This window comes from Ambystoma mexicanum, chromosome 2q, assembly GCF_040938575.1.
Source record: "Ambystoma mexicanum isolate Mex_15411 chromosome 2q, UKY_AmexF1_1, whole genome shotgun sequence".
In the NCBI taxonomy this organism is placed as follows: Eukaryota; Metazoa; Chordata; class Amphibia; order Caudata; family Ambystomatidae; genus Ambystoma; species Ambystoma mexicanum.
In genome coordinates, this window is record NC_090924.1 from 149681555 (window position 1) to 149706618 (window position 25064).

At 45.3% G+C, this 25064-nt stretch overlaps 1 protein-coding gene across 12 annotated transcripts in view; it reads left to right on the forward strand.

Annotated features, from left to right (window-relative positions):
* OBSCN (obscurin, cytoskeletal calmodulin and titin-interacting RhoGEF) overlaps positions 1 to 25064 on the forward strand; it is a 3169051-nt gene that overhangs the window by 433934 nt on the left and 2710053 nt on the right. For all 12 annotated transcript variants that reach the window (XM_069647058.1, XM_069647065.1, XM_069647061.1 and 9 more), the window contains exon 8: positions 7127 to 7396. In XM_069647058.1, coding sequence (XP_069503159.1) covers positions 7127 to 7396 — 270 coding nt within the window. The remainder of the gene's footprint in view (positions 1 to 7126; positions 7397 to 25064) is intronic.

Consider the following 25064-nt stretch of genomic DNA (forward strand, 5'->3'; position numbering starts at 1 on the left):
GATTGGAGGCCAGGGCTTGAGGTTTATTGGCCCATGGGCACCTGGGCTCACCGCTCCTGAAGACATGTCAGCCATGCCAAAGCCTGTCTAGAGATATCTGTACATTTCCCAGGCCCTGGATAAGAGTTTGGTGGTTCACAGTCTCCTAGACTGCAGAGAGATCCAACAGGAGGAGTGATGCTGGATGGTTAGGGACCAAGGGTTTCAGGAATTATTCTCTGATGCTAAGAGGTGTGATTTCCCTGCTCCTTGTGGATCTGAAGCCTGACTGCTGGTTGTGGAATAAGGCACAGCCTTTGCAATATTTGTGTAGTTCATTCATGACCGTCTCATTCAGGATTTTTTGCCTTGAAGGACAGGTTGGTGATTCAGTGGAAGTTTGCAAGGTCCCTCAAATTTGTGTTTGGTTTATTGAAGAGGAGTAGATCATCAATTTCTTGGTGGCTGTAGGGCCCACCCCAGTATGGGAAACCAAGTTGCATAGAGTATTTAATGGTGAGGCTGAAGAATCCAGATGTTACTTTATGAAGGATGCCTGGCAGGTGTCCATTGTCAAGGTGCAGTCTTTCAGTTTCGTGATTAGTATTATCACTGTTTGCTCTGTGAAAAGGAGTGCAGGAGGAAGTAGCTGCTTGAAATGGGACAGACACAAAGTTGTCCATCTCGGATGTATTTGTCTTCTTTCTGATATCCTCTACTTTGATGTTGAAAATGGATGCACTTTGTTCCACCCCTGTTGGGGAGGCAGGGGAGAGAGGATGGCTGTCAAGATGGTTTATGAGCTCATTGAGTTTTTTTTAACACCCTTGCAGGCTTGTTTGTTGCTTTGGTGATCCTTCTCTGGCGGTATTCTTTCTTTTTCTGTCATATCGCTTCCTGAGATTCTCTGGAGTGAATCTTGCAAGTTGTTACATTGCTGCTATTCCTGGATAGATGCTAGACTCTTTCTAAGTTCCACCATGTATTTTTAAGTCTGTCAGATCCCTATCAAACCATTAGCTTGAATCCTTTATTCTTTATTTTTTTCTTTTCCCTACATAGGGGAGCAAGGCAGCCAGGGTCTCCTCACTCTCATGGTGGAAGGTGTTCATATCTAGAGTGTGATTTATCTATTTGGTGCCTTAGAAGGAGTGTTTAAGAAAGTTTCATAGAAATTATATGTAAGCTTTGGATTTGGAATGTTGGTTGTTGTAGTCCCCATTGGGATCCTTGTAGGTACCAAGGTTCTGCCCTTTATGAGTTGATGTCCTGTCCAGAATCGTTTTGTTATTTAATATCCATGATCTGCGCATCAAGTGTGTAGCCCTTGGTATATGTGGGGCCATTCATCAGCTGTAAAAATTTTACATGTGGCCTAGCCAGACGCAGGTTTGTTTTGCACACCTGGCCTTCAGTCTAAACGCTATAATGCCCTGCTATGACAATGCAAAAATATAGTTTGGTGTCATCTTGGATGGGGCTTAGGACAACATACATTTAGGTTATTTTTAAGGCAAGGAGCCATTGTTGTGGCAGTGAGTGAATGAAACCAGGTACACCGCTTTCTTTCCTGATTTAGTGCAGAAGTAGGTGTCAGCAGTCAGTGACTATGGGCCCTCTCTCAGTTTTTATTTCTTGCACTCCTTTCTTCTGTTTTTGGAGTTAACTTGGTGCACTCAATTTCAAAATGTCATTGCGCTGTGTCTGCTAGGGCTGAAGGCATTTACAGAATCAAATCTGGACACAGGAGAGAGAAGCTAAGAGGAGCATGGGGTGGCTAAGAATGAGGATACAGACAGGCGGGGAAACAAGGAAGATACCAGAAAGAATGACAAGCGGGAGAACAAATATCGATAAAAGTGGGCACAAGCAATAGGGAACACTGATGGGGTAGGAGGAGGGTGAAGGAGGTGACAGACAGAGGGATCAAGTTATAGCAGGACAATAGAGTGAATGGATATGAGGAGTAAGGAGACGGCACGAATGAGGACAGGGCGGGCAGAAGGGATATCAGTTGTAGTAGGAGTGGGATACTGGTGGAAACGGATGAGAAGAGTAAGGAAGAGGACAGTGGGCACAGGCATACAAGAGGGATCAAGGATGATGATATGGAGGAATGCACACGAGATGTGAATCAGGGTATGGAAGGAGCAAGAAGGAGGACAAAGGAGGAGGTGGATTAGAGTGATCACAGATGGTTTAGGAGGAGAACATAGGAGAAATTAGATGAGAGGACTGTGGAGGTGGCAAGAAGGTGGAGAAAACACCCCTGGGCATTTGGGGATCAGGGGAGGGGCCACAAGACAAAGTAGATGAGGATCATGAAAGCAGCAATAATGAAGACCAAGGAGGGATGAACAAGAGGGATCATGGCTGGAACACAGGAGAAAGCAGATCAGAAGAGGTTGTAGAGGGCAAGAAGAATGACAAAGGAGGTGGCAGGCATACAGGATCACAGATGGGGTAGGAGGAGGACATAAGTAGAAATTATTGAATTGTCAAAGGATTATGGAGAAGGCAAGAAGGTGGACAAAGGGGGGATGGGTATGAGGGATCATGGACTGGGTAACTGGAGAACTCAGGTGGCAAAAAGGAAGACAAATAGTGGGGCGGAAATGAGGGTTCAAGGATGGCAACAGGTAGAATGAAATGAGGAAGTGTATGATAGGATTACAGGAGACAAAAAAGTGGAGAAAGGCACTCGTGGACAATAGGGACCGCTGTTCAGGTAGGAGGAAGATACAGGAGAAATTGAAAGAGAAGGGTATGGAGGGGTAGTTAGGAGGACAACGGATGTTGTAGACAAGAGGGATCACAGATCAGTATGCTGAGGAGATCGGAAGAAGCAGCTGAGAGGAACACAGTGGAAAGGAGAAGAACAGAAAGAGGTTGGATGATACACAGGATCACGGATGGACACACGAAGAAGAAGATGAGAGGAGCATGGCAGAGGCAATACGGAAGACAAAGAAGGGGCTTGACAAGCGGGATCAATTATCAATTATCGTATCGGGATATGTAGGAGGAATGAATACTTTATTGAATTCGGATATCTCGATTAATGAATCTTCATTGGTTAGCATGCCATTGTCCCCTCCCTTCACTGTGTGAATGACAGAGTCAGTGTGTATGTGTGCACTTTGCACATGGGAACTCTACATAAGTAAGTCAAGAAAGTAGCATATTCTTGACGTTTTTGAAGCTAGTTTTGATCTGTATATACAGTTGCAGAAAGCGACCACTGGGGCAACAAACTAGTTCTGGGACAGGGGCCTGGGGCAGGACAGAGTCTAAAACTAGGAGTGGCTGTCACAATACGCACAATGTTTTGACTGTGTCCACAATATATTCCAGAATTTTCCTTTAAAACACGTTTGTATGCTCAATAAAGTGCTCAACTTTTCTCCGCTTACTCCCTAACATGCACGCATACAAACATGTAAACACACCCCAAGGCCCACACACACAAACACATGCACACACTCATGCACCCCGCTAACACAAATGCGTCAGCTCTCTCACACACCCACACGCATGCACACGCACACACACGCACACACACACACACACACACACACACACACATGCACAAACACACACATATATTTGCAGTACTATCAGTGGTCCCCTTCTCTGACAGTTCTCCTCAGCAATGCGGCAGCCAACCCGCATACCCTGAGACATGATGCCCTAGACTAACTATGAACTGTGCTTCAATGTATAGTCAGGATTCTGACCTCACCACAGCCTATGTGACGAACAATGTGAGAAAATGATTAAGATCTGTATTTGCCAGTGTGGACCGCTTCAAATTTACCACCCCATGCTACCTTTTGTCCGTGGCATGTGCAAACTCGTACCCAACTTGTAACGTGCATGTATGCAGAGGTTGACTCTTCCAGCTCACATCGACATTACATAGAGACAATGTCCCAGTGCCCTATTAGGCCCCCTGTCACTCATGTACATTCCCAAACACACTGGTGACTGAAAGAAAAAAAAGCCACCAGCCACTCCACACTAATGGACCAGTCACCATTGGTTCATTCTCGCCTTTAGCCCTCCTTTTCTGCTATTACTCCTCCCCTTTCTCCATTCATGAAGATCTCCTCCCTTTAACGTTTGAATGTCCTTTTTGTTAAGAATCTCTGGCTTGAAACCCAAACCACCTGGACCAATCTTAACCTCCCCCATTAATGGCCTGAAGATTCAGACTGTCATAAAATGTAGAGAGTACTCACCCGGACCATTCTGAACCTCCACATATATATCCTGAGTGTTCAGACTGTCATAAAAGTTTGAGAGTACTTGTGATATGATCCAAATCTTAATTGTATTTTATTTATTGAACAATGCGAATGCAATTTCGAAAAAGAAATGAAGCACAAAGGAAGCAATGCAGATGACAGAAGCAATCTGTGGTTACAGTGCCTTTATAGTAGGGGGTGGATGCCTGAATAAAGGTAAACCATTTGATGGAGTGGTAGTATAAGGAGACAAGAACTAGGGACATAGTCTAGACAGAGACATAAATAAAACAAACAAAAGGTGCCTTGTGCTTTTACATCTGATAAACGTACATAGTTACATTAAGTATATATATGTGCAACATACTTAGGAGGGAAAGGTTAGAGTCAATTTATGAGGGCCAGTGGGGGAAAGAGAAGCGATTGCACCTGTCACCGCCTGTTGGATCTCTACCTCTTCAATCTCTCACTCTTCAAGGTCACCTTTCCTGCGTTCTGCAAATTAGTCATTGCCCTCTCCATAATAGAGATACCCCCTGCTGACCATAGCAAATCCTCCATCTACAGACCCATTTCCCTCTCAAAACTCTAAAATCATTGTCAAATACCTCAAAGATCATTAACTCTAGAATTATCTCCAATCAGTTTTCTGGTGCAAACGCTCCACTGAACCTGCCCCGCCCAAGGCTCTGACTTTCTAACTACAGCTCACAAAGCTTGTCACTCCTCCATACTCAGCCTACGTGTTCGTTCTGCAACCTTTCGTACTGTTGACCATGCCTCCCTCCTTCAGACCCAATCCTCCCCTGTCTTCAAGGTCACTGCACTAGACTGGCTGGCTCCTACCTTTCTAACTGGTCCTTCTCCATCTCATTGGACCATAACACCACTTCCCTATCATGAAGCAAACGAGGATCAACGAGAGACATAGACCAGAGAGACAGTTTTAAAGGATTTTATTTGAAAAAGTAACACAAGGGACAGAGGTCCACTTAAAAAAAATACCAGAATGGCTTCTCCTCGTGTCGAAGTAAGTGAAAAACAAATAATAAGATAACTTCTCCTCAGGTTGTGACAAGTAAACAAAAAGTATGTTTCTGGAATTAACAGTCTCAAAGTCAGGGTCTCCTGCCCAAAAATCCCCAGGCAAATTATAGTCACTCACAGTCCGAGGTTTTTTAAGTGACTTCAACATTTCTTTCCACAAAGCCTTTAGTTGTCATGTTGTTCTTCTTCACTGACTATACAGGTATTGGTCCAGTGGTCGCACACAAATGTAGTCAAAATATGGGCTAACATTTGAAGGAGGCAGAGGGTCACCAAGTGTAGGCTTGAGGTTTATGACTTGTCTTCAGCAGGTTAGCTTGGAGCTAAGAGGGAGGAGCTGCTAACTCTGGCACAGAGGTTCCCTGAATAACCACATCCCTCCTCTGTCCTCCTTGTGCCTCCATAACACTCTTGTTCCTCTCTCTGCTTGACACACTCCGGCCCCACCTTGGAGGAGGGCACGCTTAGTGTGATAGGCCTTAGGTGTACGTGTGTGGAGACCATGTGAGGTGACTGGTTCACTGCTTGGGTTTTCTGTCTTAGTTCTGGTCCCGCTCCTTCCCTCTATGGTTGTAGATAGGATTACTGCACCCCAGCAAAGAGAGCTGAGCGGGCAGGCGCTTCTGACCCTGAGGGACCGGCCCTCATAATCGGTTCTCTTAAACGGATCATGCTAACCGCTTTGCCCTTGTGACAAGACCCAGCCAAGCTTGTAGGAAAGAGTGGTGTGGACAATAGGATTCTCCCCACACTGCTCCAGACCCTGCATCTCATAGCAGGTGGTAGACCCTAACTCGCCAACTCTTAGACCAAAGCAAGGTACTTCATAGCACCCCCACACCTCTACCAGTGGAAATCCTACAAAGATGAGTCCAGGGTCAACCACTCATCACTTTCTCCCGCCTCCTACATTGTTTTGCTTTCAATACCACATCTTTTCCGATGAGACCCATTTTTTTCACCTCCCCAGCCCTTCACCCTCCCTTCTCTGAATGCATCACCAGCTGCCTCGCAGGCATCCATAACTGTATGACTGTACACTGCCTGATGAGAAAACTACTCCAAGGAAGATATAATCTTTCTCTCCATTCTCCAATTGCATTTCCACTTGACCATCTCCCTCCCTCAACCAAAGCTGCCAACCGTGGGTTCTCTTTGATAGCTACCTGACACTCCAACAGTTCAACACAGCAACGACTACCAGAATTAACCTTCTTAGTATTTTCTTAGTATATGGAAAATCCACCAACACCCCACCCACCACTTAACCAAAACTAAACTTTAGAGTTGTGCTCAGCAAATGTGATTACTGCCCAAGTCTGCCCCTGGGTATACTCCTATACTCTTTCTCACCCCTAAAAAAAAGTTTTCAACTTTGCTACCGTACCCTCTACAACCTACCAAACTCATCCCAGTCTTCTGCACACCGACACCAGACTGGTTGGCTCTCCAGGAAAAGTTTGTCTCTGTTAAATTCCTACTACTGTTGTACAAATCTATCAGTGGTATTGTCCCTCTCCACCTAGTTTACTGTGCTATTCTTTACTCTTCCTCTAAAATTCTTCTAGCCTTATCGTTTTCACCCTCTCAATTCCCCTCCTCTCTCTGCCTCCTCTCATACTCCGCTCCTTCTCTCTATTTGACCCTATCCACTGGGATGTTTTCTCTCTGGTCATGAAAGTAAACCCATCAGTAAAATGGTTTAAGGAAATACTTAAGATCCACATATCTACAAAGGAGTGGGGGGATTGCTAATAACAGAATACACACATGCCATTTCAAAATATGTATTTTATGAAGTTGAAGTTTCCTGCCATACTTTCCTTTGATAGTGCAATTATTTTTTTTGGTAGTTCCTCATTTCATAAACAAAGAGAAAGCAGGCGGTATGGTGAAAGTAGCGCCTGGAGGGCAGGCAGAGCTTGTTGCTGAGACCTCAGAAACCAATGTAAAGGTGATCTGGTACAAAAATGGCAAAGAGGTGAAGCCCTCCAAGAAATATACCCTGGAAACCAAAGGAAAGCTGCATGAATTCATTATCTCGGCGGCCAAAAAGGAGGACGAAGGAACCTACACATGCAAAGTTGGAGAGGACACTGTCGCATTTACTTTGAAAGTTTCAGGTAAGGAGCTGGTTACAGATTCAAAATGAAGCAGCATGTGATATTTGTGACATAACTTATTAATAATTGTTGCAAAGCAAAATGTATGAATTGAGACAGAGATGTATTCTCAACTTCAAAAAGCTCAAACCATATGTCAATTTTGAAGTTGACTATATTATTATTATTATTATTTTATATTTTATTATATAGCGCCTTCATCCAAGGCGCTTTACAGAAACACATCAAACGTGGATCAGTAGAAGCAAAACAGTATACATGAATCAAGTCTTAAAATCAGCATTTAGAACAATTTGCAAGAAGAGAGGGGAGGGGAGGTGAGGAGAACAGAGAAGGAGAGAAAAAATGAGTGAAGTGAGCGATAAAACAGAGGAGATCATAAGAGAGACGGGTAAGATAAAGATAAGGAGGACAGGGAGAGATAATAAAGGGAGGGAGGGAATGGAAAGAGGGGAAGGTATCATGGAGGGGAGTGAAGAAGAAGTTCTTTCAATGAGGAGCGGAAGGAGGAATAGGTGGGGGAAGAGCGGCTAGATAGAGGTAGAGAATTCCACTGTAAGGGGGCAAGGAGCTAAAAGGAGCGGAAACAAGAAGAGGCACATGGTGGTGTGGGGGCAGAAAATAAGAAGAGATTAGCAGAACGAAGGCAGCGAGAGGGAGTGTAGAATGAGAGGAGAGAAGAGAGGCAAGGAGGGTCGAGATTATGAAGAGATTTAAAGACAAGACAAAGGAAGTGAAACTTAAGTTGGGAGTGGAAAGGAAGCCATCCTAGGTATATTTCATTGATCTGAGGCATCATTGTTCTGGGATTGTCCAAAACTTGATTGAAGGCGTGTCATCTCATGATTTCTAATAGTTCCTTTGGAATCCAGTAAACTGCAACCATTAGGTCTCTGTAGTCGAGCTCAGTGAAGGTACAAGTTAACGTTCTGAGCTGTAGTACGTGACCGGATGAACTTGAAGGTTACACAATCTGCAGATAGACTGGTGAAAGCGAACAGTGGACTTTAATTCTGAGTTTTGCCAAGGTGGATGTTTACAAGACAGTAGATTTGGGCTGTCATCTGAGGGTGACCCCGAGGTTGGCATTAGTTAGCAGGAAGTGCATAAAAGGGCCATTAGGTGGGAGCAGTAGTGAGAGCATTGCCAGAGTGTTATCAGGAATTTGAAGAAGTGTTTGACAAACAGGAAGCCAGTGACTACCTCCTCATTGCCCATAAGATTGTAAAATTGAGTTAGAAATCGGGGTTCCAATTCCACATAGTAGGATCTGTGCCTTAATAGAAAAGAGTTCTAAGAAGAAAACCTGGCCAAAGGTTTTATTAGACATTCACAGTCACCTTTGTTTTTATACCAAAGGAAGATGGAACTGTGTATACCTAAATAAATCATTGAGTTTTAAATAAAATAATGGTTAAGAACCGCTTTCCTCTTCCATTAATATCAGTGATGCTGGAGCTGATCCAAGGCGTCAAGATCTTCACAAAGCTGGATCTTCGAGGAGCTTATGATTCAGAAAGAATCTGCGAAGGAGACAACTGTAAAACAGCCTTTCTGGGACTATTTTTGGTTTCACAAGTATCAGGTCATGCCGCTTGGCCTCTGTAACACCCCAGCAGCCTTTTAGGTTTTTATAAACGAGGTAATGCGTGAATATTTGGACATTTTTGTAGTGGTGTATATCAATGACATTGTACTCTTCTCTAAGGAACTACCTCAACATGAAGACCACGTCCAGAAGGTGTTAAAGAAATTGAGAGAGAATCAGTTGTTTGCAAAGTTAGAAAAGAATTTAACACGGAACAAGTAGAATTTTTAGGATTATAGAGGGGCTAGAAATGGAGACCAGTACATCTCAAGCAGTCCGTGTGTCAAAGATATTCAGAGCTTTTTAGGCGTTGCAAACTTTTATTGTTGTTCATTCTTGATTTCTTTCTGGTAGTAACCCTAATTTCCAGTCTTCTGAAAATGGAGGTTAAATTTAGTTGGGATAACAAAGCCTAAGAGGCTTTTCCGTTTCTTAAGAACAAATTCACTACTGGACCAATTGTATTACATCCAGATGTGGAACAACCTTTTTCTGTTGATGCTGATGCGGCAATCTGAGCATTGATATCGCAGATACATCAGGCCATTGGACAACTACATCCAATAGCTTTCTTTTTGAAGAAATTCGATTCAGCTGAGAAGAATTATACAATTTTGGATCGAAAGCTTTTAGCGATCAGATCAGCCTTTGAAGAATGGAGGCATAAACATAAGGGGACTGTGTTAACTGATCATAGAAAGCTGAAATGTTTGTGCTCTGCTGAAACCTTAACACAGAGGCAGCTTCGGTAGTCTTTTTTTGCTGAGTATGATTTTGTTACCACCTTTAAATCAAGGCGCTACAATGGTAGGGCAGATGCTTTATGTAGATGCCTACCCAGTAGTGAGAAAGTGTGTCCGTAGGCCCCAGTTCCTTTGTTGGATGAAAAATGTGTCATTTTGGGAGAAGTAGAGAAGACAACAGACATTATTGATGAAGTTTGTCAACAAATGACTTTTGAACAATTGCAGGAGTGGGCCAGGAAAGATCCTGCAGGACAGATTAAGGAGGCCCTTCCCTATTTTGATACCAAATTGTATTTACCTACTGAAAAACCTGAGGGAGGAAGCAATGAAACAATGGCAGAATGGCAGGTCATCCTCGTTCTAGGAAAATGCTATAGCTTTTCCGATGTAAATTCTGGTGGGGAGATATGCTGAATTTTGTCAAGAATTGTGCATGTGTCAAAACTGAGGGAAATAAACCAGCTGGCCTTTTGGTTCCCTTACCAATTCCACCTGGCTCCAAGCACACAGTGTCCATGGATGTCATTGTGAATCTTCCACTGGATAAAGGATGCACAACCATCCTGGTGATAGTGGATGTTCTAACCAAGGCTGGACATTTAATTGCAATTAAGGGTTCAGCTACAATAACTTCATTATCTCAAGCATTCTTGCAGAATCTCGTTTGGCTTCATGGCTTCATGGCTTGGCAAGCTTTCTGTAAGGTTTTGGGGATGCAAGTCAGATTGACCACAAGCTATCATTCTAAAGCAAATGAGCAAATGGAAAAGATAATCGAGAACTGGAGAAATATTTGTAGTGCTAATTAAAGTCTGGCGAAAGGTGTGTGGTTAGCTGAATTCTGTTATAATAACACCTCCAAGAAATCCACCTATGCATCACAATCTTTTATTAATCAGGGATTCCATACTCGATTTCTATCGGAGATTATTTAGGAAGAGGTTCAGATTCAAGATGGTAAAAGTAGGCTCAAAATTATGGGAGAGAGTTTGCAAAGAGCAGTAAAGGCTTAGCAAAATTTTGTATAAAATGAAAATCATGAAATCATGATTACCCCGGAAGACAGAAAGAAGCGACCAGCACATACCATGGCCAATAGAGCTGGGAAACCAACCAATGCCATCCAAAGCTGTAAAAAACCTTGGAATCCTCATGGACAATGAGTTAACACTTGAAACCCAAGTGAATGCAATAATCCGGAAATGGTTCTTCCTCCTACAAATGATAAAAAAGATCCTACCATTCCTCTCCGTCATGCACAAAACACTGGCCATCACATTCCTAATTATATCCAGGATTGATTATCCTAACAGCATATACCTTGGAATGCCAGAATACCTAATGAGGAAACTACAACAAATACAAAACGTGGCAGCCAGACTCCTCCTGAAATTCAGCAGAAGAGATCACATCACACCAGCACTTAAGATGCTACATTGGCTCCCGGTCAAAAAGAGAATCTCCTTCAAAGTCCTGTGCATAACGCACAGAGCAATACACGGCCAGGGAGCAAACTTTATCCAAAAGAAATTCTCCATCTACAAACCAGCTAGAACCCTGAGATCCTAGAACAACATCTGTCTTGAACCCAAATGGTACCAGAAGACAAAACTGGGTGGCTCAGCATACTCCTGTTTATCCGCAAATCTATGTAACTCCATTCCGAGGGAAATTCGAACCGTGGAGGACCATACAAAATTCAGGAAACTGCTGAAAATCTGGCTCTTCAACTCTGAACACAGCAAAGCCGACTAAACGACGTCCGCACACCTCCCGATCAACCAAGCATGGGAAAAAAGAGAAGTAACCAGGAAAAATAAGATTGAGGGATAGGACCGGAAAGAGAAGCACCCCACCCAGCCACCCACCTTCCCGGCCAAAATAGAGTCCCATAAAGGAGAGGATGATAAGCCAGAAACGCTAGGGCCACGGAACTAGGCCAAGGAAAACCCAGCGATGGAAATGGGAAAGGGATGGTCACTCCCTGACATGCCACGAGTAAGGGTAACGAGGGAACTGGACCAAACACTAACTAGGCCCCTACTAGAACTTAACCCCCCTAGGGAATCCATGGACCAAACACTAACTACGCCCCTACTAGAACTTAACCCCCCAAGGGAATCCAGTTAAAGAACTCCCTGCCCCGCTGATCACTCTCTGGGCTAGGAACAGGCATCTAATCAGAATTAGGGACAACAGACAGAGTCGCAAAGTAGCACAATAACCCTTTACCCAGAGATGACTTTACCGATACAACTAGAAAGGGCAGATGGACGAAGGCAAGATACAACTAATAAACCGGAAAAACTGAAAAAATGCAGCCACGGCCACTAACTACCCAAACTGGTACTAACAATCAATCCTCCTCATACACTGCTCATATACTGCACTAAAACAACTAGAACTCCTTAGCACAGCAAACCGCACACACTTTACAACACCATAACAACAAGACATAGCACGCACAACCTTGAACAACACCATATAATGTCCTCCTGAATCTCGCACCCAAGCTCAGTGAATTTTACATCCAAACAGAAGCTGCCAACAGCACATCACAGCTCCTTGCTCTTTCTCCAGCTCCTCCCACAAACCTACCCCCTCCTTCTTTTTTTTCACAGAACCACCAGAGCGCCGAGAGACCATGCAAGTGGCACTTGTGGCGCAAGTGGCCGTATAAAAACCTTTAACTTTAACATTAACATAAGAAGTATGCAGACTTGCAATGCCGGTCGGCACCGAAGTGCCAGTTCAGAGAGTCAGTTTGCCTAGCTACAAAAAATATTGCATTGATAGGGACGAATAAGTTTAGACTACCGTTTATTGTCCCTTTTGAGATTAAAAGAGTATTCTCTCTAGTAACAGTAAGATTGAAGTTGCCGTCTAGTGATGAGGAGAAAGGACCACTCACGACTCCGGTGGATTGGTGAATACTTTATTAGTAGAAAGCAGTGACATCATGAACTCAACCGCAAGACGAGACGCAAAGTTCTAAGCGTCCCATTCCCTCCAAGCCCCTGGCCTTTATACCCACCAGGGCTCATACTTTTCAAGAGGTCAAGGTTGCACACTAAACTCATCCTACTAACAAAGAACAAATCCTAATTATATCAGCCTTTAACACCAGCTGCGCTCTTTCATGTAAGCCAGTGTGATCAGTGAGGTCACCCTCTTGTAACTCAGTTAGTCAAGGTGCCTACGCTCCTTAAAGATTCCCATATGATTTGAGGCGAGCGAGAGCGTTAGCAATATCATGACTTCCGCTCCCCTGTGCTGCTTTTCTTAAGAAAGCAAGAGCCTAGATTCCCCATGCATATGCTAAAAGGGAAATTCTTCAGACGGGAGACATAAGAAAGTGAGCATTCCAACAAGCCAGGCGAGAGGCTTTCATTGCAAAGACATATGCAGTACATCCTACAGTCTCTACCTCGTATAAGCAAGAGACATTGTTTAAACATGGCAGGTTATAGGGCCTAGTTGTTAAAATACTGCAGTACCAGGCCTGGGGAGTACACACAATTTTAATTTCCCAGTTTTCCTCCACGCTAGTTTAAAGATTCTTCCAACTTTTCATGTAAATCTCCTAAAGGCATGTGCTATATGAAACTCAAATTCTGGGAACTCCGGGTCCAGCGGTCACAGATGGTCTGGGGAAGAGTATGAAGTACAGGGAATTCTGTATTCCAGAGTAGTTAGAGGAAAATTGCAATACTTGGTGTATTGGAAGGGGTATGGTCCGGAAGAAAGATCTTGAGAATTAGCAGAGTATGTTCCTGGCCATTGAATGGTGGGTCGATTTCATCTTCTATACCCAGAAAAGCCAGGCCATGGTGACTGGACCATATAGGGAGTACTGTTGAGGTCCGAGGGGGAAGGTATAGATAGGCTAGAGTGGTCCTTTGAGTGGGGTGGAGGGTTTGTTTTCTACACAAGAAATACTGAGCGAGTTAGAGAGAAGTGTGAGCGAGAGCATGGATTGGGAACAGTTACTTCTTGTATTTCCCTTAATTAAGATGCCATCAGGGAGCTGGCATAGTCCCTTTCTAAGATGGTGGAAACTCTTCTCCAAACTGATTGGCTGAAAGGCAACTATGAGGTAGTATGGAATCTTGAGGAAAATTCTAAACTGCCTTCCATTCAGCACATTGGCAAAGGTGGTCACAGTTTTGTAGCACTCACCAAAACTGAAAAAAATTGAGGAAGAAAAGACAATACTGAAGATTTAGAAGCTACAGACACGTCCAGAATTTGGAAAGAGATAAGTGAAAATAAATCATTATTCCCTTTTAAAGACTCATTACTCTTCATAAATAGTTGGAGTCTTTCAGAATGAGTTGAAATTAATGTTTGGTAGGGAAGAGGGAGGGCGCTGTTGCGCGCAAAAAAAGACAGCCGACTAGATTGTGGCTCTCCAGCCCGGGACCTTCATACAGCGCAGCTCGCACCCTTTAAGTGCATAAAACAGGTTGAATACAGCGGAATTAACATCTGGAGGGCTATACCGCTTTCCAGGCTGACTTTGGGCAGCTCCCACCTGCTCTCCCTGGGCCGTTTGCTTCCGCTGGCTGGGCTGCTGATGCAGACATTGCATTTCGCCTACTCCGTGCCACCGGCGCAACTGAAACCTTCACAAGCCACAGCCGCACTGGCCTCCTGGGTTGAGAGCCATACATGATCCCCAGCTAGAGCAGGGTCACTGAAGTAAATCCCCACCATGCCTTGAGTGGGTGAGCGGCTCCGGATACAACACCCTTCGAAAAGTGCAGCCCTCCCCGGCCTTATGCTAATAATGCTGCACCGATTAGCCTCCCTACCTACTATCTCAGCACTCTGCCTCTGCTGTTGAGGCCCTCTGTGCTGTGTGCTCGGCAGCTCCCACCTGCTCTTCCTGAGCTGCTTGCTCCCGTTGTCGGCTTCACTCACTGCTGAGCCGCCTGCATGGCTGAAAACTCCACACGCCACAGCAGGACTGGCCCCCTGTGCTATGTTCCTTACATGAACCCCAGCTAGGGCAGCGGCACTAAAGCATATGCTCATCAAACCTAGATTTTGCGGCGCAATCCTGGACACAGCTCCCACCACAGCTGCTACGCTCTCCGACTTTATACTCACTATGGCTGTGCTGATTTTTGTACTTACCTACCACCTCTGCACGTGACTCAACCATGACCAAAGATGGGGCAAGAAACAAAGCTCTAGCAACATGTTCACCAAAACGACCCCGAGAGAATTTGGGGAAGCAGTCGAGCCTGGAGAGGGCCCCTCTGCGCCTTCTACTGTGGAACCCACGAATTGCAGCGTATGATGGATTACATACAGGAGGGGTTTGCCACCTTCAACACCAAACTTGACGACATGAGTGGCACAATCAGTGACATAAAAGCCTGCTTGGACAATTCTGATTCCCGGGTCACTGAGGCAGAGACCAGAATTTGACCTCACATACCAGACAGGTACAGGCCGTCAGTAAAAAAATTATGTTCTGCAGTCCCGATCCTGGCGCAACAACCTGCGCATTATCGGGGTTCCTGAGGACAACGTCAAGGGCCACATGGAAGACTTTGTAGAACGCACTCTTCTTTCCCTTCTTGATGGACCCAAGCTGTCCCACCCGGTTCGCTATAGAGCGCGCTCATCTCTCACTGACTACGAAGCCTAAACCAGGAGCCCCTCCTCACCCAATCATCGCTGTGTCCTTAATTAATGTGACAGGGACGCACTGCTGCGTGCGTCCAGGTCTAAGAGTAAACTGAAGCTGGCCTCTAACAGAATTAATCTATACCCTGATTTCTCTATCAACGTGCAGCAGGAGCAGAGGTCCTTTCTGGCAGTGATAAAGAGGCTCCATGATCTTCGAATTAACTCTGCTATGCTGTTTCCAGCCAAGCTCAGAGTCGAACACTCTGGGAAAGTCTACTTCTTTACAATCTCGAGGAGACAATGACGTTTCTTGATCAGCACTTCACTGGGTGAACTGTGTGCCCTTCATAATTGTTGCTGTTTGTTGTTACATGTTTTGGATGTGGCTCTGATGCATGACATACTACATATTCTATGGTATTTTCGTTAATCCTACATGTATATTAGATGTCATCCTGCACACTAGTCACCCACATTTTATTGTGCATATTATACTTACTATATACTACATTCCTTTGTTGAAGGCCGGGCTGTACGCTGCGAACGGTCACCACGTGCAATGTTGCAAAGGTTGTTGGTTGGGTTGGCATGGTGTGTTCACTCCTCTGATTGGCAGGGGGGTTGGGATGGGGGTTTTGGCTTGGGGAAAGTTAGTCAAAAAATGCTTGACATATGCCACAGTGTCTTGTGTGGGCTCCCACTGTGGGCTCCCACCCCTTGTAGTTTTTCTCATGAGGTGCTTTTTGTTGGCCCGTCTAGGGCCCATGACCTGCTGCCTGCAATGGCCTGATGGACGTTGACACTCTGATGTGCATGAGCTGGAATGTTAGGGGATTAGGTAATCATATCAAGATGTGGAAACTCCAGCTTTACACTGAGCGACACAAGGCCTGCATCCTCTTTCTACAGGAATTGCATGCACTTGCTGCAGGTTGCGACTGGTTTGCGAAGAGTTGGGGCACGCATTGCTCCTACACACAGTACTCCACGCAAAGCTGTGGCATCATGATACTCATTCACAAATCACTGCAATACATGCATGTTTGTTTGTTTGTTTATTTATTTGTAATGCGCGCCAGACCCGGGGTTATCACGGCGCAAGGTACATGAATATTTTGAGCTTATAGTTACATAGTTACACAAATATAATACAGTCGAGGGTACGACTACAACAGCAAGATATATACATACAGTAAGTATAGTCGGAAGACAATACATAGAACGAGAGTTTCAACATGTTATAGGCATAGTGGCGTCTATTTACAGTGCAGATAAGTGGGGATAGTAAGAAAGTAACTGGCATGTGTTTAGTGGTAAATTTCTTTGAACTAGTTGATGATGTTATGTCTGAAGTTGGAGTATGTTTGGTCCGCCCTCAGAAAAGGTGGTAGGGAGTTGCAGAGCTGTGCGGCTTTGACTGGGAAGTTACTTCCTCCAGCTTTTGTCAGTTTGAACCTTGGTACAATCAAGCAATTTGTATTAGCAACTCTGGTGGGCCGGTTGGAGAATTTTCTATTAATTCTCTCTATGAGACAGCGGGGTGCAGCGTTTTTTAGGCACTTGTGAGTTAGTGAGGCAGTTTTAAGCAGGATTATTTCGCTCGTGGAGAGCCAGTTTTTCTGTCTCCTTACTTCAGAGATATGCTCTTTCCTGACTATGCCCAATACTGCTCAAAGAGCGTTATTCTGTAGAATCGGAATTCTTCTGACGATATACTTATTGGCGCCAAGATATAGGGCGTTACAATAGTCCAATTTGGACAAGATTAGAGCTCTGGCCAGAATAGTACAACTGTTTTTAGATTAAAATGGTTTGCCCGCTCTAATCAGTTTACATGTATAAGCCGAGGCAGAGGCCATGGAATTAACCTGTTTGGCAAAGGTGAGGTTAGAATCCAGATAAAAACCTAAGGTTTTTACCTCATTGGTGACCTTAATGGTGTTGCCATCAATATTAAAGGAGGTGTATTTGTGACCAAGTTTATTGAGATTAGGCGTAGTTTCCAGATGATGAGTTCGGTTTTGTCATCATTCAGGCATAGTCCATGGACCGCCATCCATGCCTGGATGAAGAGGTACATTTTTTTTTACCAAGGCCAAATCCTTATCATAATCCCCAGTAACTGGTATGAGAATCTGGGTATCATCTGCATAGTTAGTGTAGGTGATACCGAGATGATCCAGATTATCAAAAAGAGGCATGCTGAATATATTATACATTGTGGGTGAGACACATGAGCCCGGAAGCACTCCACAAGTAATGGGGATGGGGTCTGCTGCTGCTGATGGCGAGAAGACTCTCATAGTCCTGTTGCTTAGAAAGGATTGGATCCAGACTATGGCCTTTTGTGAGAAGTGTACTGCTGAATCAAGGTGGTTGCATAGGACCTTGTGGTCCACCAAGTCGAATGCTGCCTAGAGCTCAAGAAGGAGTAGTAAGGCTGATTTTCCTTTATCTCTCAGCTTGTCAATTTGGGCCTTGAGGTCAATCAGCGCTGACTCAGTGTTGGGGCCTGAATCCTGATTGCCGAGCTCCTAGTAACTGGTTATGCTCCAGGTAGTCCTGTATTTGGAGATAAGCCACCCTATCTAAAACTTTTAGTAGGAATGGCACTGTTGTTATACGCCTATAGTTGGTGGGTATGGTAGGATCTTATGATTGTTTATTGAGGAGCGGAAGTACCCAGGACTCCTTTAGATTACTTGTGATGGTGCCGGTAGAGAATGAGGCATTGATTAACTTTGAGATGAAGGGTGCCAGGTCTCTAGCCGCATCTTTAATGATTTGGGCTGGGTATTTGTCTCCCTGACAGTTAGAAGGTTTGAGAGAGAGAATTATTTTTTTGACCTCAAGAATTGAGACTTTGGCAAAATTAAAGTGTTGTGCTGGTTTGGGTGGAAGTGATGTAGAGTTAACCTGTGGGGTCATATTGGGTATATTTAATTTTTTATTGCCAATTTTATCCTGAAGAGTGGTGATTTTGTTAGCGAGGGCCTTCTGTATGTCGGAACACCAAGTTTTGTCCTTTACACAGTTGTCAGACACAGGGATTGGGTTTTCAAGTTCTTTTAGGATAGCAAAGAGTTCCTTTGTACTTGAGTTAGCTTGCAGGATCCTATTATTGTACGTATCCTGCTTGGTACAAAGTATTTCATTTTTGTACATGGTTGAAATATTGATGAGGTTGGCTCTATTTACATCGGCAGTATCTGCCTCCATGTGAGTTCACTTTTTCTTTTTTCATTTCTCAGGGTTTTGAGGTGTGGGATGAACCAAGAGTTCAGATGTGCTCTGGGTTTGCTTTTTCTCATTTTTATAGGGGCAATAGTGTCTAGGGTTTCAGTCATGCCCTTATTGTACTCATTAACTAGGACGGTGGGATCAGTAGTATCTAGTAATGAGTTGAGAGTAGGTAGTATTAGGTGTAGGAGTTTATCTGCGGTTATGTTCTTTTTGTTCCTCGTTAGGGTGGGAGGAGCGAGTAGGTTATTTTTAGGTGAGAGGATTTTTGCATCTAATGTAAATGCTACAAGATAGTGGTCAGTCCATAGCTGAGGGGTTATGGCAGTAATAGAGGTATTGCAATTGTAGTCTGCCACCCAATCAAGTGTTCTACCTTTGTCATGGGTTGGTAGTGTCACTCTTTGAGTGAGGCCAAGTTCAGTGAGTACATTAGCTATTACTGCTACTTGCTGGCTTTTGGCGGTCATTAAATCCCAGGTTGAGATCACAGAGCAAAAGTACCTGCAAGGTATTTTTTGGTTGTCGGAGTGGATTGTGGAGATGTCCTCCTTGAATGCGCCGTTGGGGCCTGGAGGTCTATAAAACAGATGAATGGTGAGAGTTTGGCTGTCAGAGATGGGAAGTTTAGCAGTGAGGGATTCACAGGATTTGAGATCAGGAGAGGCGACTAGTCTCAGAGCTAGGTTGGATTTGGCTATGATAGCTATGCCTCCCCCACGGGTCTCGGTTCTGTCTGCTCTGAGAATGGTATAGTTGTCTGGTACTGCGAGCATGAGGACAGGGCCTGCTGCTGCATGTAGCCATGATTCAGTAATGGCAAGAAAGTCATAATTTTCTGCCTGAATTAGGTCAGCTACCTCTGTGGTATGAGCTACTAAGGACCTGGAATTTATTAAGGCCCCTTTAAGGTTTGGAACATGATTCCCTGTCAATGAGACAGGTGAGGTACTGTTATTGACTTCATCAGTCGGTGTCGGTAAGTGGGGTTTGTTATGCTTGTATTTTCTTTAGGTCGCATTGTCAATCTTAGGCATGGTGGCTAGAGTAGTAGGATTAATATTTTTAGTTAATATTGTTTGTTTAAGAGGCATTTTCTCCTACGGCCGGTATTGGTTATTCAGCTGGCAGGTGGTTTGAATAATTTTGTCAGTCTAGAGCGGAGTCTAGTGTTTCTGGACGAAAGGTGACAGAGTGTATTAGTTCTAGGTGGACTCTGGGTGAGGTTAGCGATTAATGACAATTGGCCCAGATTGCTTGGTACTGATGGGGTACCTGCGTCACTTGGTATGGCTACCATGGTGTTTGCTGTAAAAGAGTCTGGAACAGGAATACTAGTTGAGTCTGTGGGATCCCTAATTAATGCCAGTATGACCCACAGTAAGATTGGCTGTGTGGCAGTAGTATACATAGTGCACTTAAAGCTGGTTAGGGTATGGTGTTTCACCAGTAGTGCGTTCAGGGTTATATGTGGATGGTAGGTGGCGTATGTGGTTTGCGTACTAGTAGCATAGGCTAATTCCCTTAGCCAGCAGTGTATCAGGGTGGGCTTTGGTAGAGGATTTGGAAGAATAGGCTAGTTGTAATAGCCGCCAATAAGCTAATTACCTTTTAGTCGGGTATTTCCAACTACAGATGGAACAGGCTGGTTCATATGAACTCGGATGCATACAAAATGGCGCAGGCTAGTTTAGATAAGCTCAGGTGCATACAAAATGGCATAGCATAGGCTAGTTCAGATAAGCTCAGGTGCATACAAAATGGTGTAGGCTAGTTCAGATAAACTCAGGTGCATACAAAATGGCGTAGGCTAGTTCAGATAGCTCAGGTGCATACAAGATGGCGTAGGCTAGTTCAGATAAGCTCAGGTGCATACAAGGTGGCGAAGGCTAGTTCAGATAGGCTCAAATGCATACAAATGCAATAGGCTAGTTCGAACACGGTACCCTGGGCAGGTTGGGCATGTAAGGCCTCCTATGTAGATCCACTTGGGAGCTACGTTCTGGTGAATGGCTTAGAGGTGATAATGTTGAACATATATGGGCTCAACCTCGACGACCCAGACTTCTACACCCAAGTGATAGACCTGCTGGCAGTGTACCCCCTTAATACCATTGTTGATCTTAACCTAGACAGGTCCAGCAGCAGGTCTCGACAATTGTCTAGGGCCAACCAGACCATAATTCAGGGGCAACCTAGGTTGAGGGTTTAGGACTCCTTGAGATTGTTACATCCACATCTCACGGGTACTCAGTTTACTCAACAGTGCATGACTCGCACTCCAGGATTGACCGGTGGATGGTATCTGGGACACTAATAAACTGGTTGATGGGAGCAGATATACTGCCTAGGACCTACTCGGACCACTCCCTGGTCACCCTGACTCTTACTTGGGAGGCTAGGCACATCTCAGGACACCCCAGGAGACTCAAACCCCAAGCACTGCTAGATCCAGCATTCGAGGCCGAGCTAGGGAAGTGTGTCGACGACTATTTAGAAATAAACTTGGGTACCGGGTATTCCCTCTCTACTCTCTGGGAGGCTTTTAAAGCCTACGTCTGCAGTAGGACTCTTGCTAAAGAATGGGGGATTGTTAAGGCCATCCACCGAAAAATCCGTGACAGCGAAGCCTCCCTTAAGCTACTTGAAACACAATTCATGGCGAACCCGGCACGTACTGCGCAAGGCGAAATAATAAATGCACTGAACAATTTTAGAAGCCTTGCTGACAGGGAATGGAAATTCCTGGACAGGCCGGGGGCAGCAAGACAGTACGGGGAAGGGGTACGCCCGGGCAGACTGCTGGTGAGAGTGGTGCGACAGGAGGATGGAGACCGACACATTCCGACCATTGAGGATGCTGCTGGTCTAATTGTCGTCTCTGTATCGGACAGCAATGAGGTGTTTCGTTCCTTTTATGCAACAATCCATGCTAAGAGTGACGTGGCATCCGGCCCAGACATAGAGGCGTTCCTAGACAACCTCCCACTCTCAGTACTCTCTGAGGAAGCTAGGGAAGCCCTTGACTGCCCGATGAGTGCCGAGGAGATCTCTAGAGCAATAGTAGCTCTGCCAGCCGGCAAGGCTCCCGGTCCGGACGGACTCACCATGGACTTTTATAAAAGCTACAGAATTCACCTCACACCTCACTTGTGTGCCCTCTGGGACAAATCCTATGTGAGGGGGATGTTGCCGCCCAAGCGGTGATAACCATTCTTCTCAAGCCTGGTAAGCCTGCTACACAATGTGGCTCATATCGCCCCAACTTACTCATTAATAGTGACGTTAACATTTTGGCTAAGGTGCTGGCCCTCCAACTCACCCCCTGTATGCCATATGAAATACACCCGGATCAATCCGGATTCGTGCGTGGCCACTCCACAGCACTCAATCTGAGGCACCTATTCATTATCCTTGCCCGAGTCGATCCAAGGGTGGGTGCGGTGGCAGCAGCCCTTGACATCCAGAAGGCTTTTGACTCGGTATCCTGGCACTTCCTCTGGGCTGTTCTTGGAAAATGGAATTTCTGCCGCTGTTTCATGTGGTGGATACAACTACTTTACACGCTGCCCGTAGCCAGGGTTTGCACTAACGGCCTGCTCTCATTCCCATTTGACATCTGCAGGGGGACAAGTCAGGGCTGCCCGTTTTCCCCGCTCATCTTTGCTGTGGGTCATCGAACCTCTGGCCGACCTGATGCGCCAAAAGCATGCCCATAGGGGGGGCGGGTCAGGCTCTCGGCCATCTTCGAGATCATATCTATGCAGACAACGCACTACTATACATTAGAGACCCAGAGCATAATCTTGCTCCCATCAAGAGTGATGTTCTCCACTTTGGGCACTTATCTGGACTCCGTGTCAACTGCACCAAGTTCTAACTGTTCCCCTTAACAGACGCCACAACCGCCCCAAGTGATCTCATGGGATTTCCATGGTCTCCCACTGAGATTAAGTACCTCAGGGTCATTGTCACGGGACAACAGGCCTCACTTTATGATCGAAACTTTGGGTGCTACCTGCAGCAACCTCTGCCTAAACTGAGTACTTGGGCGAAACTGCCTGTATCACTCGCTGGCCGGGTATCACTCCTTAAAATGATTCTACTGCCACAATTACTGTACCGCTTTCTAAACATTCCGATATGGCCTGGAGCATCACTGTTTGATGCGCTGAGGGCCGCTGTGAACAGCTTCCTTTGGCACTCTGAAGCGGTAAGACTAAAATGGGCCACGTTCACTAGACCATACAGCCGCAGAGGATTTGCTGCCCCGGACTTTGAGAAATACTGGCTAGCGGCTCAGGCCCAATTTGCTGCCTTCTGGTTCACTGAGGGCCCACTACTCCAACATGTGAAGATCAAGCGACATGCAACGGGGTCCCGCAACGCCCGGTCCGTGGTTCTACCCCCACTGTGGAAAGACCCTCAGGTGGCTAGTCCTGCAGCCACCACAGCTCTGGCATGGGATAAAATATGGCGACTGGTCGACCACCCTTCCCCATTTAATAGAGATTTGCTGCTTTGGAACCTGCTCCCGGAGATCCCTAAAATAAGCAAAACTGCTGTGGATATGTGGGCGGCTAACGGATACTACACATGGGGTGATGTGTTTGTTATGGGTTCCTTTGTTGTGCGGCCCGACCTGCCTAGACATCCTTGTAGACAGACCTTCTGTTGGCTACAATATTCAGGATTAGGCCGAACGTTCAGGGAGGCATGGCATGAGTTCCCCGCGTTGCCCCCCGACAAACCACTTCTGTTATTAATTATGGAGGGTGCATTGACCAGAAGGATAATTTCCAGAATATATAATCTGCTCCAGGAGCTTGCTAGCGAACCACTGACTAAGTTACAGGCGGCTTGGGGCAGCAATCTGGGTATCGACATTACTGACAAAGGCTGGGAAACTATGTGTATGCAGTCACACTTAGTGTCCCTCAATACCAGGTTCCGCCTTATTCAATTTAAGGTACTACACAGATTTCACTACACCCCAGCTAGACTCCACCTCTTTTCCCGCGACCCCCCCCCCACTGCCCCAGATGCCACTCAGACAATGCTTGCTATCTTCACATGATTTGGGCCAGCCCCAGTGTTTCAGAGTATTGGGGCGGGGTCTATAATGCTGTGTCTGAAATGCTTGACTACACTATTGAGCCATGCCCTATGAACTGCCTACTCCATGAGTTCTCAACGCTTCGGCGGACCCACTGTAAACTTGCTAGCATATGTATGATCATTGCAGTGCGCTGTATACTGCTGTTACGGCTCAGGCCTGCTAGTCCTACCGTAGAACAGTGACTCTGGGATGTCACCTGGGCATCAGATCTGGAAGAACGCTGGTCGTCCCTACAACCGGCCTGTAGCAGGCCCCTTCACATCTGGCCACTCTTCCGAGCGTACTTACATTTACTTACTGACAGTACATCTGGAGAGGCAAATCTCCCTGATCCCCTCTGCACGGTTCCATGTCTTAAAATGGTGGCAAAAATGGCTGTGATTACAAAATATCGTGGCAAAAATGCTGTGGTTTTTTGTGCCACAATCATATAAAGAATGCGGGGGACAGCCCCGCAACCCCCAGACCTGTTATACCATTTAAGCTGGGGTACACATTTACCGGGTCAAACCACGGCATGTTTGCTGCTATTTTTTTTTTTTTACTGCGATTTTTGCTGCGATTTTATTACCTGATACCCTCTGCACCTGATAACTTGTTGTTTACAATCATGCATGTTATTACTCTGTGCTATGTTCTTTGCTCATGTAATGAAAAGTATCATCGTTTTGTGATGCAATCACTGGTAAATTGATACTGCCATGCTCAGTAACTTTTTCATACATGCCTTGTTGCAATGTCAAACACTTAATAAATACATTTAAAAAATGTATGTTTGTGACTGTCTAATTTATTCACTTGCAAATATAAACATTTACTTTTCTTTGGGACTGGAAGCAGTAGAATACAATCTAAACAGCTTCAAGACCATCAGTCCTCAGAAAATGTGAGGCCCGTTTGGCGCATGACCGCAGAGATATCATGAGTTGCAGGGAAGACGAGAGCACCTCATGAAAGCAGGTCATCTCAATCTGGACACTCAAATCCCTCCTAAGGATGATGTCTGCTTGTTTTCCTCTAATAGAGCACTGCTAGCTTCGCAAGAGTTTCTATATGCCCTCTGGCAACAAGCCACCGGGCATTTTGACGAAAATGTGTTCCTTACACATTCCTTCCAAGACGCCCTATGCACCAACCTCATGCATGGAGCTCCATTCTTCACTTCCAGCCATCAGGATGTGTCTTTGGAAGGTTGAGGAGCCCACACAGCGACCTCACGCCAAAGGTCTCTGACCAGAAGTAGAGAAGCCCTTATATATCAACGTTCTGGAGTTGAAGGCAGTATTCTGGAGCTCTGAAATCCTTTCCCTCCACTGGCAAGGGAAAGTGGTGCGT